Here is a 16,609-nt window from a genome sequence, read left to right on the forward strand (position 1 = left end):
GAAGGAAGGCAGGAGTTCAGTTTGTAAAAAAAATGGTGCATAGACTAAATTGATGTAGCACGTGGAAGGCGGGGGTATTCAATTTGTTTGAAAATAGCGCATGAACTAATTTGAAGTAGCACGAGGACCACATTGATGTATTAATTTTCACCATTTAACACCGTCAACAGTCATACTTAACGACATGACCAAATTGATATGGTAGGGGACCAAACTATTGTCGTATTGGGACCTAATACACCACACAAGGACCACATTGATGTAACACCACCATTCACGGACTAAATCGATGTAACGTGGGTACTCAATTGATGTAACGATGACTAAATTGATGTAAAGATGACCAAAATGATGTAACAATGGACTGAATTGATGTATTGTGGGGACTAAATTAATGTAATATGGACTAAGTTGATGTAGCGAGTGACTGAATTGATGTAACGAGAGACTGAATTAATATAGCGAGGGACCAAATTGATGTAGCGAAGGACTGAATTGATGCACGGATGGATTAAATTGATGCAAGTGCAAAGTTGGGGACGAAATCAATGCAAAAAAAAAAGTTAGGGACGAAATTGATGTAATTTGCGAAAGTTATGGACGAAATTATCTATTTACTCAAATGAAAATGTAACCAAAGGTTGAGGCCCAATAACGCACTTTTTCCCTGATTTTTATTATCTAACTGGTAACACAAACTACAAAAATCTCTCATATTTTTAACCGAAAATATTTGAAAAAAAAAATTAATGAAACCCGTCAACTCTATTTTCCTCAAAAATCTTCCCCATTATCTCTTGTATTACGCATTAAAAAAAATTCTAAAAGGATTCAAAAAGTTGGAAAAAAAAACCCAAAGAGGTAAGAGCACACATATGGAAGGAATAATATATTTAAATTCATAGATGCGATTAGAAATTGGAATATTGGTAAACTCCATTTTCCTAAAATACGTTTTTTTATTTTTATTTTTTAAAAGCTAGTTATTAAAAGAGGGATTAGGGCAAGTCAAATTCAATTCAATTAATTAAATTAGTTTGGCCAAAAAAAAATTTTATTTCTTCTAAACGCGGAGACATTCCCAAAATGCGGCATCGCCCTTTGAATACAGCCGAGAAAAATATTGTTTCTTTTTGATTCAGTTTTGCTGCAACCCGGAAGAAATTCATATTCGAATCCTCTCTTCCTCGACGTCCATGGAAACATCAAGTGCTCGAGTTCATGCAATCGGTCAAACCGAGATTAATTGGGACAAGTAAGCGTCGTTTATCTCATCATAATCTCTTCAGCTAGATCTTGATTGAATTCGCCTGTTTGTGGTGTGATTCTCGATGCTAGTGCTGTGTTTGGTTGCGGTATAGAGAATAGAGATGGGAGAGATTTTTCTTGAGAAAGAAGACGAGAATAGGAATTCTGGGTTCTGGGAATTCTTGGGTTCTTGGTTCCTTTGAGCTTTGCTTGCCCCTTTGTTGTTTGGCTTGCTGGGGATAATCTATTGGGACCCTTTGATGGAATTTCAGTTGGGACCTCCTTGGTTGGTGAAGATTTCTGGGTTTTTTGTTGGTTTCCATCTCTTGAGAAAAGAGAGAGGCTCGTGAAAAAGGCAGCTCAAATCCGGTCATGGAAGGAATGTCCTTTCGTTTTCCTAGAGGGTGGATGAATGCAGGGCGAAATGCTGCGGAGTGCAGTTTTTTCACCATGAAAGGAAGAACTTGAACGAGTTTTTGATAACGAAAGGCTCATTTCCTTGTTGCATGAATTAAATTAGAATATAACATCAAGTTCATTTAGAATATATCAGAACCTTATGAGGCAAAGGGAGTTGTCTCGTTGGATGGTAATCGGGTTAGCTCTTTTTAGAGATATATTGCACCTCCTTGGTGTACTGCTGATGGATGTACTACGTTAACAATCAGAACGAACCTGAGGAGGTGAAGAAAGAAGAAATGCACAAGATATGAATTTTTTTATTGAGATACCAGGCGCATTCTTTCCAGAAGAAATACTTGGAGGAAAACATGTGCTATCTTGATTTGGTCTCATCTTGCTGTGACTTATCTCTCCAATTTCTTTTCATCCTAATTTTCGTTCCATTAATACATTTTTTGCAGGCTCGATAAAACTAAGTTTTATGTCGTAGGGGCTGGCCTCTTCACGGGGGTTACAGTTGCACTGTACCCAGTATCAGTTGTCAAAACCCGATTACAAGTCGCCTCAAAGGATACTGCTGAAAGAAATGCTTTCTCAGTCATCAGAGGCATATTAAAAACAGATGGAGTTCCCGGCCTTTACCGAGGATTCGGTACTGTCATCACAGGTGCAATTCCTGCAAGGATTATCTTTCTCACCACGTTGGAGACCACAAAAATTGCGGCTTTCAAGATGGTTGAACCATTTAAATTGGCTGAGCCAACCCAAGCTGCCATAGCAAATGGGCTTGCCGGGATGACGGCATCTCTCTCTTCTCAAGCTGTATTTGTTCCCATTGATGTGGTACGTGCTCTATCCTATGTCCTAGAGTATAGTTTTGCAGAGGGAATTTTAGTGTGTTGTTTGACATAAAATCCATGTTAGATCAGATATCTTGCGTGAGCTGCTAGGTTGTCAGATAAGGCTATAATCTCAAGCATAATGGTGAAACATAATATTTGAGGCGGTTTTTCTTTGGCTAAACTAACATGTTAACTTCTTGAAAGATAGTCTGAATTCTAATAGCAAGGAAGGAAGAGACAGGTGGAGAGACTTCTCATGAGATGTATAAGCATTAATCAAGTCACAAAACCTGTAATTTCTAATTGACGAAGCAACTTTTCGCTTTATCTGTCTCTTAGACATCCACATGCCTTTCTTCCTCCCCTCTTCTCCTTATTTCTAAAGTAGCTAATTTCTAATCACATTTTGGTTTCCTTTTCTCTTTTCAGTTTTGAGAAAGTATGCAGTTGCTCCCTTTTTTGATCAAAAAGATGTTTTATAAGACGTGACTTAACCAAATCTTTTCTTCAGAAAAAGGGTAAAACTGGAAATATATCTTCTGATGTTCTTACATCAGGCAAGCTTGTCCCATTTTCTTCTAGAGATATGTTTAGCCTGGCCATATTAGAATTCTAACTAATAATCTTATTGTTTGTTTTTCTTTTTCCTATTCTTATTCATACTTATTCGTATTCTTTTCCTTAATTTTTTAAAATCTTCAATGGGATGACTAGAAGATGAAATAGAGCTAAGTGGTTGGATGTTATTTTGACCCCTTTGTTTCTATTTAGGTGAGCCAAAAATTGATGGTGCAAGGATACTCTGGGCATGCAAAGTACAATGGCGGTCTTGATGTTGTCCGCAAGGTCTTGAAGTCCGACGGCATCATAGGGCTGTACAGAGGATTTGGTCTGTCTGTAGTGACTTATGCACCCTCGAGTGCTGTCTGGTGGGCAAGTTATGGTTCGAGTCAGCGGGTCATTTGGAGGTGAGAGGCATATTTCTCTGCTTGTCTTTTGCATTTGTCTTGAAATAGTTCAGCTTTTCGACAGCTTGTTCATTGAAATAAACAAGGACTAGACTTAGCTTTCTTAAGAAATTATACTTTTGCCATCGCCCTTCATCCTACTTTGCTGAACTGGTCTATATCAAAGTCTTATAGTTTTCACATCAGTTGGTCAGTAAAAATTTGCATAGTACAACATTCTGAGTTTGAGTGAAGCAGATTTATTGCATAGGTAGGTGAGCTCCGCGACATTGTGGTCAGCCAAAGTATGTCTCTATGGAGTTTGCAGGGAGACTAGTTGCATTTTAAATTTTTCTTGGAACTTCAGTGTCGTTGTTCTATCTGATTTTTGTGCTTTCAAGTTCTGATACATTGTCTTATCGTCTGAACAGGCTATTAGGCCATAGTAATGAATTTCAAGAAGCCATCCCTAGTGAATTGACAATTGTGGCAGTTCAAGCAGCTGGAGGAATTATTGCTGGAGCAACAGCCTCCTGCATTACTACTCCACTGGACACCATCAAAACACGACTACAGGTACTTTGTTAGTGGTTAAATCTAATGGATATGTGATAATGTCTTTGCTATTGTTTCAGTCTGATTCATAGCTTTTTACCACTGCACAAGACATTGAATTGGCCGACTATGGATTCAATTGTTTCAATCCTATCAAGCATTGTAAAAGAAGTGCTAAAACTGCTTTTTCCCACCGAGTAATGAACAGGAAGAAACCGAAACATTGAATTTGCCCTTTTAAAGGAACAAATAAGGTGGTTTTCGTTAGTGATGGACATTTTGTACTCATTGTTCGCTCAGACTAGTTTATATCTTTTCCCAGGTTATGGGCCACGATCAGAAGAGAACCTCAGCAATGAAAGTTGTCAAACAGTTGATCAAGGAAGACGGATGGAAAGGCCTTTATAGAGGGTTGGGTCCGAGGTTTTTCAGCATGTCTGCATGGGGAACCTCGATGATTCTCACATACGAGTACTTGAGTATGGACTTTTCTATCATCTTAACTTTTTATAATTTCTTACCATCAACCACCTTAAAGTTAATCTAGTAACTTATCTCCCTCTGCCGTTTCTTCTCCAGAGCGTTTGTGTGCAAAAGACATGTAAGATCTGCACAGCATGGTCGACACACAGCAAATGCTTGTCTCCATAAGATAGAAGAAAAGCTTGTACCCTTATAGGCAGAACTTTAGTCAATTTAGTAGACTATTCCCCGGTGTTTTCCTGTGGGGTTTGAGAAATTTTTTTCACCTTTTAGTCCATGATTCTTTTCATCGAGCCAATAGTCTAGCCAAAATTTTCTCATGTATTGCTCTGTTTTTCTTATTCTTGCATACAATCAGTAGAAGTTGTATCAATTGTATCAAATTCTTTTGTCTAATCCGGAAAGCGAAGTTTGCACACTTTGATATCATTCCTGCAGATTTTATATTACTGCTTTTATCGTTTGATGGGGGTGTACTGATTTTGTTCATGAGCAAGGAATCTTCTTCTGTTATGTCATTGTCCGGTGTCTTCTACTTGTTGGCTATACTTAAAGCAATTGTTCATGTAGGAATAATTTTCTCCATTAAGTTTATTTTGCAACATGCAAGGATCCCAACTTAAATTTCAGAGATTCAAGATTATCTATATATATATATATATATATATATAAAAGGTACGAGGTGGGCTTGGCCAGACGGCCTCAGAACGTTATGTTTCTAAGTAAAATTGTATCAATTTTTTGAGCTTTTAAAATTTTTTATTTAATTATTCTCTGTTATAAAATTATCAACAGAATATTTCAAAATTATTTACCCAAAAGTCTTTTGGAAATTAGAATCTTACGAAATATTTAAAAAATCAAATTACATCTTTTAGAGATTCTTCGTTATACATTATAAATAGCAAAATCGTTTTCAAAATCGCCGGTGAACTTCAGGCGGTCTAAGCCATGTGAACGCTTCTCTCGGACTACCCTGACATGACGTTGAGGACCAAGAAACCGACTTCAGGAAGTCGAGTTCCTGCTCCAAAGAAGCAAAGCTGAGAAAGTATCTTGCCAAATTAGTTTCCTTTTGTTCCCTTTTCTATATTAGATAAGAAGGAGTTGCTGATTCAGCGGCACAAAAGAATTGCCGAGAGAAGAGCAAATAATGTACCTATGCCCGTAGCACCGAAGAAGAGCTCAAGGGAAAACAAATCGGCGAAGACTTCCACACAGCAGATGAGGCCTACAAAACTGTCACCAAGTCTATTTTTATATTTTTTTAATAAAAAAAGGTTTTTTGTGTACTTTTTAAAAGATATTTTATGAAAAAATTGATTTTCTTGATTTTTAAAAATTAAATAACTATTTTGAATATTTTTAAAATTTTTAAAAGATATTTTATATATGATCCCAATCAAACAAAATATTTATCGAATTTTTAATTTTAATTGAATATTGTTTGTCAAATAATAATTAATAAATCACTGAATTTTTAAAAATGAATGCATATTTATTTATAAGATATCGATATATTTTATTTTAGGGTGTTTTTCGCTAATATATTTGCACTACTTTTCTTAATTCAATCATCATGTTATTATAGTCAAAATAACAACGAACCGAACTTTTACAAAGCTATAACTACGTCAATATGTGGCTTCTGATTGATTTATGATTCTATGTGTGAAAAAATATAACTATTTACTAAACGAACGAAGTTTTCTTTTTAACTTTTAGTCATAATTTTTTTTTTAGATTGGTGAAATTGTCTCGTGCAATGCATGGGCTCAACGACTAGTATATGTGAAAGCAAGGAATAGGTGAGCTCAGACAAATGGCCACAGAACGCTCGATTTTTTAATGTCATTTTCTCGTATTTTTAAGTTTTTTAAATTGTTAAATCATTAATAAATTAATAAATTTAAAATATCTTTACTTATGATATCTTCTAAGATATCTTTATCTTTTTTCGGTTACAAGATGAATATATTTTAGATATTACAGATAGATAGATAGATAGATAAATATATCAATATATATTATATTATATAATTTTTTTTAAAAATCAGATTATATTTTTTCCTAAATTATGTATAATAATATATAATACATTATAAATATGAAATACAATTCACATAAACAATTGTCTATTCAGCTCTCAAAGAATATGTGTCCACCATTAGACGTGAGCTTTCAAAAAGTACGCCTACTATTATACACAATGTGAGTTGTTAAATTATTATTATTATTGTTATTGTTATTGGTTGTTGTTAGTCTGTTTGCACACACTTATATACTTTACTAAATATATATATATATATATATGAAGTATATATACTATATACGTCTCTATATACGTATACAATATATATACTATATATGTGTCTATAAGTATATATCTTATATATGTTTCTATATGAACATATATGTTTATATATATACACGTTTCTACAATGGATGACGTAAGAATCACTTAGTTTCTTAATAGAATTTTCACGAATTTTTAAATTATTTTTATTTTATATGAATTTTTTAATAAAAAAGGTTTGCTTTAATCTTTAAAAGATATGATATGATAAAATCCGGTTTTCTCCTTTTGTCAGTTTTTAAATTTTTATAATAATATTTACAAAAATTAAAGATATTTTTTTGCTATATCAGAGTAAAATAAAATATTTTTCCAATTTTTACATGAGATATATAGTCGCGCCACTATTTTTAATCTAGGCTAATTTTTGAATTTTTTATAATTTGAATGAATATTTTTATTTGAAATTGATATAATATAATATTTTGAAACCTTTTAGAAGATTTTATCATCTACATAATATTTGATAATCCTATATTTTCTTTTTAAGTAAAATTAGTATCTAATCAAATCGTCATCAGTATTAAAATAAGCATATATTTATATATCAATAAGTATATTTTTTACTTACTTTATTGATAAAAATTTAGTTAACAACAATCATATATATATTTAATATAATATATTTTATTGATTGTAAGTTACGATATGTATACATTACTACATATTTTTATTTATTTTATTGATTATTTGGACCTGGCCAGGTAGTTTTAGAATGCTCGAATTATTTAATGAAATTTTCTCGAATTTTTTAATTTTTCTCTTTAAAAAAATTTTAATTGTAATTTTTTAATATATATATAGATGTAGATTTGCGGGACTGACTACTATTTTCTTCATTTTATCTTTCTTTTTAAGTTTTTAATATTTTTTAAAGTGTATACTTTGTGGGATCGATTGTTATTTTCTTGATTTTTTAAGCATTTTTTAGAAAGAAAATTTCTTATTTTTTAATTTTTAAAACATATAGATATAGATTTACATGATCTACATTGAATATTATAGATATAGATGTATAGATATTCTATATAACATGTTATGGACATAATGCGTTATATATTTTCTGTGGTTCCATTAACCAACGAGACATATACATTATTACGTATATTAAAATATAAATAAATAAATTTTGTGTTTGAAAAGATCTATTATCATATTTGCTCTAAAAAATAAATGAGATCATATTTTTTCTATAGATATGATGATTTGTTCTCGTATCTATAAAAATATAAAACGTTCTTTTTCGAGTCATGCATATATTTCTAATATATAGTTTTAATGATGGTAAATTACAATCCATAATATTTCAAAACATGCATATAATATATAATAAAATTAAAAAAAAGCATAAAAATTGAATAAGTATGATCCCGTGCAACGCACAGGCTCTACGACTAGTTGACATAGACAAGAACATACAAAACGTGAAATTCAATGCATATGATCTCATGCATCTTGCGCACATTCACAATAGACTTATACTAATCCAAGATTCGAAATCCTAGGGAAAATAATTACCGGAGCAAACTCGGGTATTACAGTTGGGAGTAACTCCAACTAATAATAGAGGCTCGAAGTGAACCTTTAGCATCATATCAGAATCGCCTTGTTAAGAAAGCTCACTATTATCCTCTAACGCCCTTGCGGATTCATAATCTCAGAGAACACAGCTCCGGTGAAGTTCTGGGAATCGTTGCTCATTGAACTGCTAGTAGTGGTCGTCATCATGCTGCTCTTCTGGCTGCCGCTGCTAATGAACTGGCCGAAATGGCCTCCACTGTCCGACGGCGTCCAGTTAAGCGGGACCTCATCCTCGTTGATGGCACCGCACATTGTGACGGCTGCCTTGGGTGTCATCCCCTCTGCATTTTCCTGCAGCTGCAGGGCGAACTCGAGGCCCCACACCACGTCGTTCATTGATGGGCGCAGGGCCCCCTCGTCCTGCAGGCAGCTCATTGCAATCTCTGCGAACTTCTTCAGGCACTCAGGGGCGATCCGGCCTCTCAGGTTCGGGTCCATGATCTTGCCGAGGGTCCCATTGCGGTAACAGCTCTGGGCCCATGAAGCCAGGCTGATCTGCTTCTTCTCCATTGTCCGACTCACTGGCGGCCGAGCGCATAGCACCTCAAACAGCACGACACCAAATGAGTACAGATCGGACTTTTCTGTCAGCTGCTGTCGGCGTAGGTACTCCGGATCCATGTAGCCGAATGTTCCCTTGACGACAGTGGTCACATGGTCCTTGGAGTTGGGCATGTTGGTGGGGCCAATCTTCGAGAGCCCGAAGTCGGAGACCTTCGCCACCCACTTGTCATCCAACAAGATGTTGGTCGTCTTCATGTCACGATGGATGATCATGTTCTTCGTACCGGTGTGGAGGTAGTGCAAGCCCCGGGCAGCCCCAATGCAGATATCAAGCCGCTGCTTCCACGAGAGTGGCGCGTTCTCCGTGTTGTAGAGGTGGTCCCGAAGTGTCCCATGGGACATGTAATCATACACGAGGATCATCTCCCCTCCGTCATTGCAGTACCCGATCAGGGAAACCAGGTGGAGGTGGCGGAGCTGAGACAGCATCTCGATCTCCGTCGTGAACTCACGAGCCCCCTGCTGAGATCCAGGATTCAGCCGCTTGATTGCCACCGTTGTGGATCCCCCATCCACGTACCCCTTGTACACGTTCCCGAAGCCCCCCACCCCGATGATGAAGATCTCGTCAAAGCCACTTGTGGCTGCCTTGATCTCTGCCAGCGAGAATTGGCGGCACAAATCGGCCGGCAGTGATGAGTCCTGGGTCTTGGTCGACTTGGTTGTAGTGTACGACAACGGCCCCCAGAGCGAGGTCTTGTCAGTATAAGTCGAAGCCTTGCTACTCCTCCGCTTCCAGAAAGTCAAGAAGCACAGAAGACCGAGCACCAAAGCGCCAGAAACACTCCCACCTGCAATAGCAGCTATCACGTTCTTACTGATGCCACCGGATGAGGATGACCGCTCCGGTTGTTGCTGAAGTGGATCCAGAACCCGTATGGGGTCCGGGTTAGGCCCAGCCAGATTGCCATTATAATCGCTAATCTTGAAAACCTCTATGCCATTGAGAAGAGCATCAGCATAAACGGAATACTTCTCTGGGCCTGTGTGGAGTGAGACGGTGAGGTTACTCTTCTTACTCGTCTGAGCATATATACCCACGGCATAATCTTTGTAAATAGGAATTCCTCTTCCTCCAGTCCACTCGATAACATCCGCCATCGAATCAGCTACCTGGGAAGCTATGTAGATCTCGAAGGTACGATCGCCAAATTTGCTTATCTCTCTCTGAAGCTCACAGAAATGTAACCTGACGAGGTAAAGGAAGTTCGAATCGACCTGGAAAGACCAGGTTAAATTGTATGTGGTGGTGATGCTCCTGTTGGTTCCCATAGACCTTGCAGTTCTGTAAACATTCGCTGGGGCAGCATATTCGGGAATGTGATCAAAGACAAGGGGGATGGTCCAGTTCACTGGCAAGACACTGCTAAGGTCCTCAGTCAAGTAATCATCGTCCGGACCCGTCCAAGACCGGAACATACCGGTGTCATCTTTGGGGTCAATCGTACTCCCGCCAACATTTATCCGGTATACCTGTCAATCCAAGGAGGGGGGGAGTCGGATCGTTATTCATGTCCATATCGTGGAAGCCTGCACTTCTAGTACTCATTCAATGCCCGCAGTTTCTGCAGTTGCGCATGACTGCACTTAAGATGATTCAGTCTCCCTTTTATTTATTTATTTATTTATTTATTGATTTTAGTAAATGGGAAACGAGACCAGAGGCCTAACAAGATGAGGTTATTAAGATTTGATGTTACTCGTGTATGCATGGAGAGTACTAAGTTTAATATCGACCGAAATCCCAATGCTTACATTCATTCCGCGGAGCTTTTCCACATATTCTGAAGTAAAAATTGAGTTATTACTGACAAGTGTGAAAATAATTGCTTTGAGAAAAACCTCTGCTTTTCTAACCATTTGACTCAAAACCATGCCGACTCAATCATCTATCTGTTGCATCCAAGTAAATCTGTAGCCGATTCTGCAACTCTAAGATGGAAAACCTCATGGAAATTGCAACTTTTGCCGTCCCTAATGAGATATAGTTAGTTCTTAACGTACCGTCTCCAGAGCATTTGTGTGGCTCAACGTCAAGAACCCATTATTGTCGACAAATCCAACCTCACGGGAACCGTCCACGGTGCCGTTGCCGTAGTAAAGTTCAGGTGGCATGGAGACGATCTCGATCCCATTGATGAGAGCATATGCAGCTGGCCCGTCAGTCCCCGGAGTGAAGGTCAAGTTCAGCCTCTGGTTGTCCTCGACCACCACGCAGAACTCCTTGGAGAACTGAGGTCTGCGAAGGTAATCGGCCACAAGCGAGGCACTAAAGTTCCGAAGGAGGGTGTAAGGCCCGGAGCTCACGGAAAAGAAGGCGTCGGAGCGGGAGAAGTTCTGGTTGTAGTCGAAAGGGAAGAAATAGAGGCGCACGAACTTCGGCCCTGCAGTGACGGGGAAGGAGTAGGAGAATTCGGAGCGGGAGACGCGGGCGGTGGTGTAGGGAATTTGGGGGACGTCACTGGGCTGGTCCTTGGCCTTGGAGGTAAGTGACGTTTGGTGGTCGAGCGGAGCGTATTTCTGGTCATCGTCGCCGATCCAGAGGCGGCCTTGGTTGTCGGAGTCATCAGTGGTGGATCCGCAGTTGATGAAGATTTTGTCGACGGGGCTATAGGCAGAGGAGCACCGGCAGAGCTGGAGGAGGAGGATGGCAGCGAGGAGGGGCGAGGGTGGCGGGTGAGTGGTCCGGAGGAGATATCTCTTCTTCATTATTGGAGCAGACCAGAAGCAGAGAAGAGAGAGAGACAGCCAGAGGATATAAATAGAAGGATGCAGTTAATTGAGCTATCAAGTGGTGGTTAAATGCTGCAGATATCCGTGAATGCAGGATCACGAAAAGAGAGCTGTACAAGTCGTCGCCCCAAGTCGTTGGAGTCCCAGTCCACTGCCAAGTCGTGCTATAAAAAAGACATACTACTTTTCTGCATGTTTATGACTTGTGTTCTCTAGTACACGACAGTGACATTGCCCTCTTTCTCGTTGACTCTTATATTTCTCATACGCGTCTTCCTTCGCACGAATTTATTGGAGTGTCTATCAATTGGTTAATCAGTCTAGCTTTATTCAGCAAAAAAAAAAAAAAAATCAATCTTGCTTCTTTTTTATTTTTTGTATTTGTCCTTTTGAATGAATGAATGAGGGCCTCACCGTGGATGGTTCCCGTGAGGTTGAATTTCTCCGCAATAACGGCAACCCATTGACGTTTGAGCCCCAGAAATGCTGTAGAGACGGTACGTTAAGAACTCATCTTTGATGTAACATATGATTGACTCGGCATGGTTAGAAACAACAGAGGTTTTTCTGATAATTCACAGTTTTCTGAAATAACTCGATTTTTCCTTCAGAATTCAAAGTGAAGGATGATGCGGAAAGACTCGATGGAGTGAACGGAATAGTTGGGATTTCGATTAAGTTTAGTTCTCTCCATGCATAGAAGAGCAACGTCAGAGACGTCAAGAACCTCATCTTTCTCAAGTATCATATTTACAAATAAACAAATAAATAAATAATAGCTGGGCTAACGTGGCAAACTTTTTGCTGACCTGACACTAGAAAAATTCAAAAAAGAAAATACAAAGCATAAAAATGAAAAAAATCACAAGAATTCAGAAAAATCATAAAATACATGAAAAATAAAATAAAATAAATCCATAAAAATAAAACAAAGTAAAATATAATTGCAGAAAAAATAAACTGGATAAAATTTTAAAGAGTTTATATTTTTGTTGCAAAAATATTAGATCATGAATTTATCTTTAGCTTTTAACTTTAGATAAGTACTAGAGTATAATTTCGTGCGATATCGCGGACCTGAAAATCATTTTATTAAATTTTTTGCTTTATCGTGATAGCTTGTGTAATAATCAATATATATATATATATATAGTATAATTGAAGGTAATGATAAAATTATTTATGTGAAACACTTATGAACTCTCTATTGATACTAATGGCTTGTTTGGTTTCATAATAAGATTTTAAAATCCTACTTTAACTTAATTCTACCCACAACAAAATAAAATACAAAGTCAAATGGTGTGTCCCATTTATACCACTCTTTTTCCACAACAAAACAAAATAACTCATACAAAGTCAAAATGTGGTCCAATTTATACCACTCTTTTTCAAAATCAAAATCTGATTTTAAAATCCCACTTTGAAACCAAACGCAGCATAAATAATTTAAATTTTTCAAAAGAATGTACTAATTAATATTTCATATGGTATGAATTATGAAAGCTAACATTTTTTTTGCATTAATCTTAAATTGAATTCTCAATGTTTCTAATTAAAACCATGATCACAATATAATAGGCCTTGAGTTCTACTAATTTTAAATATACGAGCTTTACTTGTTCAAGAGGTTCGATGTTCATTAAAGGCATTATGTAATCAGTGTAACTTTACATTTCACATAAAAATAAGGATATTTTTTGAGCTACGGTCTTCTTATGAAAACATAAAAAATAAGGGCATTTCCAAAATTCAACGTTAAATAAAAAGAGACTACCAAAATTAGTGATAAATTGAAATATAGTTTTTACTACTGAGTTGATTTTAGGTGATTCGATACTTATTTTTCTTAAGCAAGGTCTTCGATGAAAGTCCTGTAATTGGAGAAAATCTACTATGACAGAGCTTTATCCCTTGAATGGGTTGACCTTTCTTGAACCTAGAATTGAACCTATTGAACCTTCGTGTTGGGGCCTTATGCCGCTACACTGAGACCCATTCCTCTCTATCACATTAGTTTGGCTTAAAAAGACAAAAAGAAAAACCTTTTTCCCGCACTGCCCTTTTATTTTTTGGCAAAAATAATAAAATATTAAAAGAAAGAAAGAAAGAAAGAAAGAAAAATTATGAGAGTGCCACATGGCATAATGTGTAAGAGATATAGTTTATTTATTTAAGGATTTTCTTGTAGAATGCAGTTATCCACATTATAGTTTTTGGTTTTTCGTATATTCACAAGACGGGGAGGAAGAGTTTAGCCGATCAATCCCTTGTGAAAGAATCCGCTCTTCTTTGCCTTGATGATTAGAATTATAACAAATAAATCTAAAATATTTTAAATTTTAAATTATATATGTATGCTATTCAATAATCATGAATTTTTAAACTTTTATTTAGAACATTTTCAATTTTAAAATCTGAAACATTCATTCAATAACGATCCGAGGGTTTTTTTTTTTCCTCCCTTGGATTGACAGGTATACCGCATAAATGTTGGCGGGACTACGATTGACCCCAAAGATGACACTGGCATGTTCCGGTCTTGGACGGATCAGGACGATCATTACTTGACTGAGAACCTTGGCAGTGTCTTGCCTGTGAACTGGTCCAGCTCCCTTGTCTTTGATCACATTCCTGAATATGCTGCCCCAGCGAATGTTTACAGAACCGCAAGGTCTCTGGGAACCGACAGGAGCACCACCACCACATACTATTTAACATGGTCTTTCCCGGTCGATCCCAACTTCCTTTACCTCGTCAGGTTACATTTCTGTGAGTTTCAGAGAGAGATAAGCAAATTTGGCGATCGTACCTTCGAGATCTACATAGCTTCCCTGGTAGCTGATTCGAAGGCGGATGTTATCAGGTGGACTGGAGGAAGAGGAGTTTCAGAGAGAGATAAGCAAATTTGGCGATCGTACCTTCGAGATCTACATAGCTTCCCTGGTAGCTGATTTGAGGGGGGATGTTATCAACTGGACTGGAGGAAGAGGAATTCCTATTTACAAAGATTATGCCGTGGATATGTTTGCTCCTACGAGCAAGAAGATTAACCTCACCGTCTCACTCCACACAGGCCCAGAGCAGTATTCCGTTTATGCTGATGCGCTTCTCAATGGCGTAGAGGTTTTCAAAATCAGCAGCGACAACCGCAACCTGGCGGGACAAAACCCGGACCCCACACGGGTTCCGGATCCACCTCAGCAACCACCAGAGCGGACATCCTCATCCAGTGGCATCAGTAAGAACGTGATAGCTGCTATTGCAGCTGGGAGTGCTTCCGGCGCTTTGGTGTTCCGTCTTCTGTGCTTCTTGACTTTCTGGAGTCGGAGGAGTAGCAAGGATTCGACTTATACTGACAAGACCTCGCTCTGGGGGCCACTGCTGGCCGATTTGTGCCGTCGATTCTCTCTGGCAGAGATCAAGGCAGCCACAAATGGCTTTGATGAGATCTTCATCATCGGGGTGGGGGGCTTCGGGAACGTGTACAAGGGGTGCGTGGAAGGGGGATCAACAACGGTGGCAATCAAGCGGCTGAATCCTGGATCCCAGCAGGGTGTCCGCGAGTTCATGACGGAGATCGAGATGCTGTCTCAGCTCCGCCACCTCCACCTGGTTTCCCTGATCGGGTACTGCAATGACGGAGGGGAGATGACACTCGTGTACGACTACATGTCCCATGGGACCCTCCGGGACCATCTGTACAACACAGAAAATCCTCCCCTCTCATGGAAGCAACGGCTAGAGATCTGCCTCGGAGCACCACAGGGGTTGCAGTATCTCCACATGGGTACGAAACACGTGATCATCCACCGTGACATTAAGACGACCAACATCTTGCTCGATGAGAAATTTGAGGCTAAGGTTTCCGATTTTGGTCTCTCTAAAATGAGGACCTCCGACACGTCCCATATCAGCACCATGGTGAAGGGCACTTTCGGGTATCTAGATCCCGAGTACTTCAGATTCCACCAGCAGATCGAGAAGTCGGATGTGTACTCGTTTGGGGTTGTGCTGCTCGAGGTGCTATGTGCTCGGCCACCTGTGAACACAAATCTTGAGACTGAAGAGATTGGCCTTGCGGGTTGGGTCCAGAGCTGCTATCAGAACGGGAGCCTTGACCAAATCATTGATCCCAATTTGAAAGCTGAGATCAAACCAGAATGTTTAGAGAAGTTCGCGGAGACGGCGATGAGCTGCCTACGAGATGAAGGGATGAAACGACCATCGATGAATGATATTGTGTGGAGCCTTGAGCACGCACTGGAGCTGCCGGAGGGTGCAGTACAGCAGGAGACAATAGCACTAGAGCCAACATCTGCAATGGATGGAAGGCTGCAGGGTGCGGAGGACACTAAGTCATTACCAGACATGGAAAGCGAAGAAGAGGTCTTGATTATTCTGTAACATAAAGTGACATGAACTCCTAGTTAAGTCCTCGTGGCTTTTCTCAGTTAGTAAATCAGATTTCTTGCAAGACAAACAAGTGAACTTTTCGAAAATATATGCCGGTAACAATGGCATTTACACTCCGGGAAGCCCTCTGGTCTGAACCAAAGAGCATTCTTTACCGGGAAGGAAAAATCGCTTGCAATATCATACATCAAAGATACCATACATATCAACCAATGTGGATTGATTTAAGCGGTTTGGCTCTTGTTTCCCTTAACGAGTCTTACGAATGGAGAAAATTTATGTTAGCAAAGCTTTACCCTTTAATAAACCGACCCGGCTCGACTAGATTAGTCGGAGCCTAATTGAGCTTTCAGACATCAGGATTCACACTGAAATAATGATAATGTACATATCAAATTATGTCAAACCATGCATCCCTTTTGGACGGGTCAACAGCCGGTTTGCACTTTGTCAAGCGAATAGGCATGCATAGTATCCATTTT

The 16,609-nt window shown here is 38.6% G+C and overlaps 3 protein-coding genes across 3 annotated transcripts; 2 read left to right on the plus strand and 1 right to left on the minus strand.

Annotated features, from left to right (window-relative positions):
* Positions 1–1,025: 1,025 nt before the first annotated feature.
* On the plus strand, positions 1,026–4,906 carry LOC116206347 (solute carrier family 25 member 44). The gene is made up of 6 exons (XM_031539192.1): positions 1,026–1,255; positions 2,112–2,493; positions 3,264–3,460; positions 3,871–4,015; positions 4,317–4,473; positions 4,574–4,906. Exons 1-6 carry the CDS (start codon positions 1,197–1,199, stop codon positions 4,597–4,599), a joined length of 966 nt encoding a protein of 321 aa, XP_031395052.1. The 5' UTR covers positions 1,026–1,196; the 3' UTR covers positions 4,600–4,906.
* Positions 4,907–8,155: 3,249 nt separating this feature from the next.
* LOC116202785 (receptor-like protein kinase FERONIA) lies at positions 8,156–11,768 on the minus strand. Its single transcript, XM_031534401.1, has 2 exons — positions 10,983–11,768; positions 8,156–10,451 (listed from the first exon to the last, which is right to left on the minus strand). The coding sequence occupies exons 1-2, from the start codon at positions 11,685–11,687 to the stop codon at positions 8,466–8,468; spliced, it is 2,691 nt and encodes an 896-aa protein (XP_031390261.1). The 5' UTR covers positions 11,688–11,768; the 3' UTR covers positions 8,156–8,465.
* Positions 11,769–14,185: 2,417 nt separating this feature from the next.
* On the plus strand, positions 14,186–16,332 carry LOC116203101 (receptor-like protein kinase FERONIA; the record flags this gene model as incomplete). The annotated part of the gene is made up of 2 exons (XM_031534764.1): positions 14,186–14,588; positions 14,698–16,332. Coding segments are annotated over 2 exons (1,824 nt in total), but the record flags the coding sequence as incomplete, so codon positions are not given.
* Between the last annotated feature and the right edge of the window lie 277 nt (positions 16,333–16,609).

The sequence above is a fragment of the Punica granatum genome, chromosome 4 (genome assembly GCF_007655135.1).
Source record: "Punica granatum isolate Tunisia-2019 chromosome 4, ASM765513v2, whole genome shotgun sequence".
NCBI classification, from domain to species: domain Eukaryota; kingdom Viridiplantae; phylum Streptophyta; class Magnoliopsida; order Myrtales; family Lythraceae; genus Punica; species Punica granatum.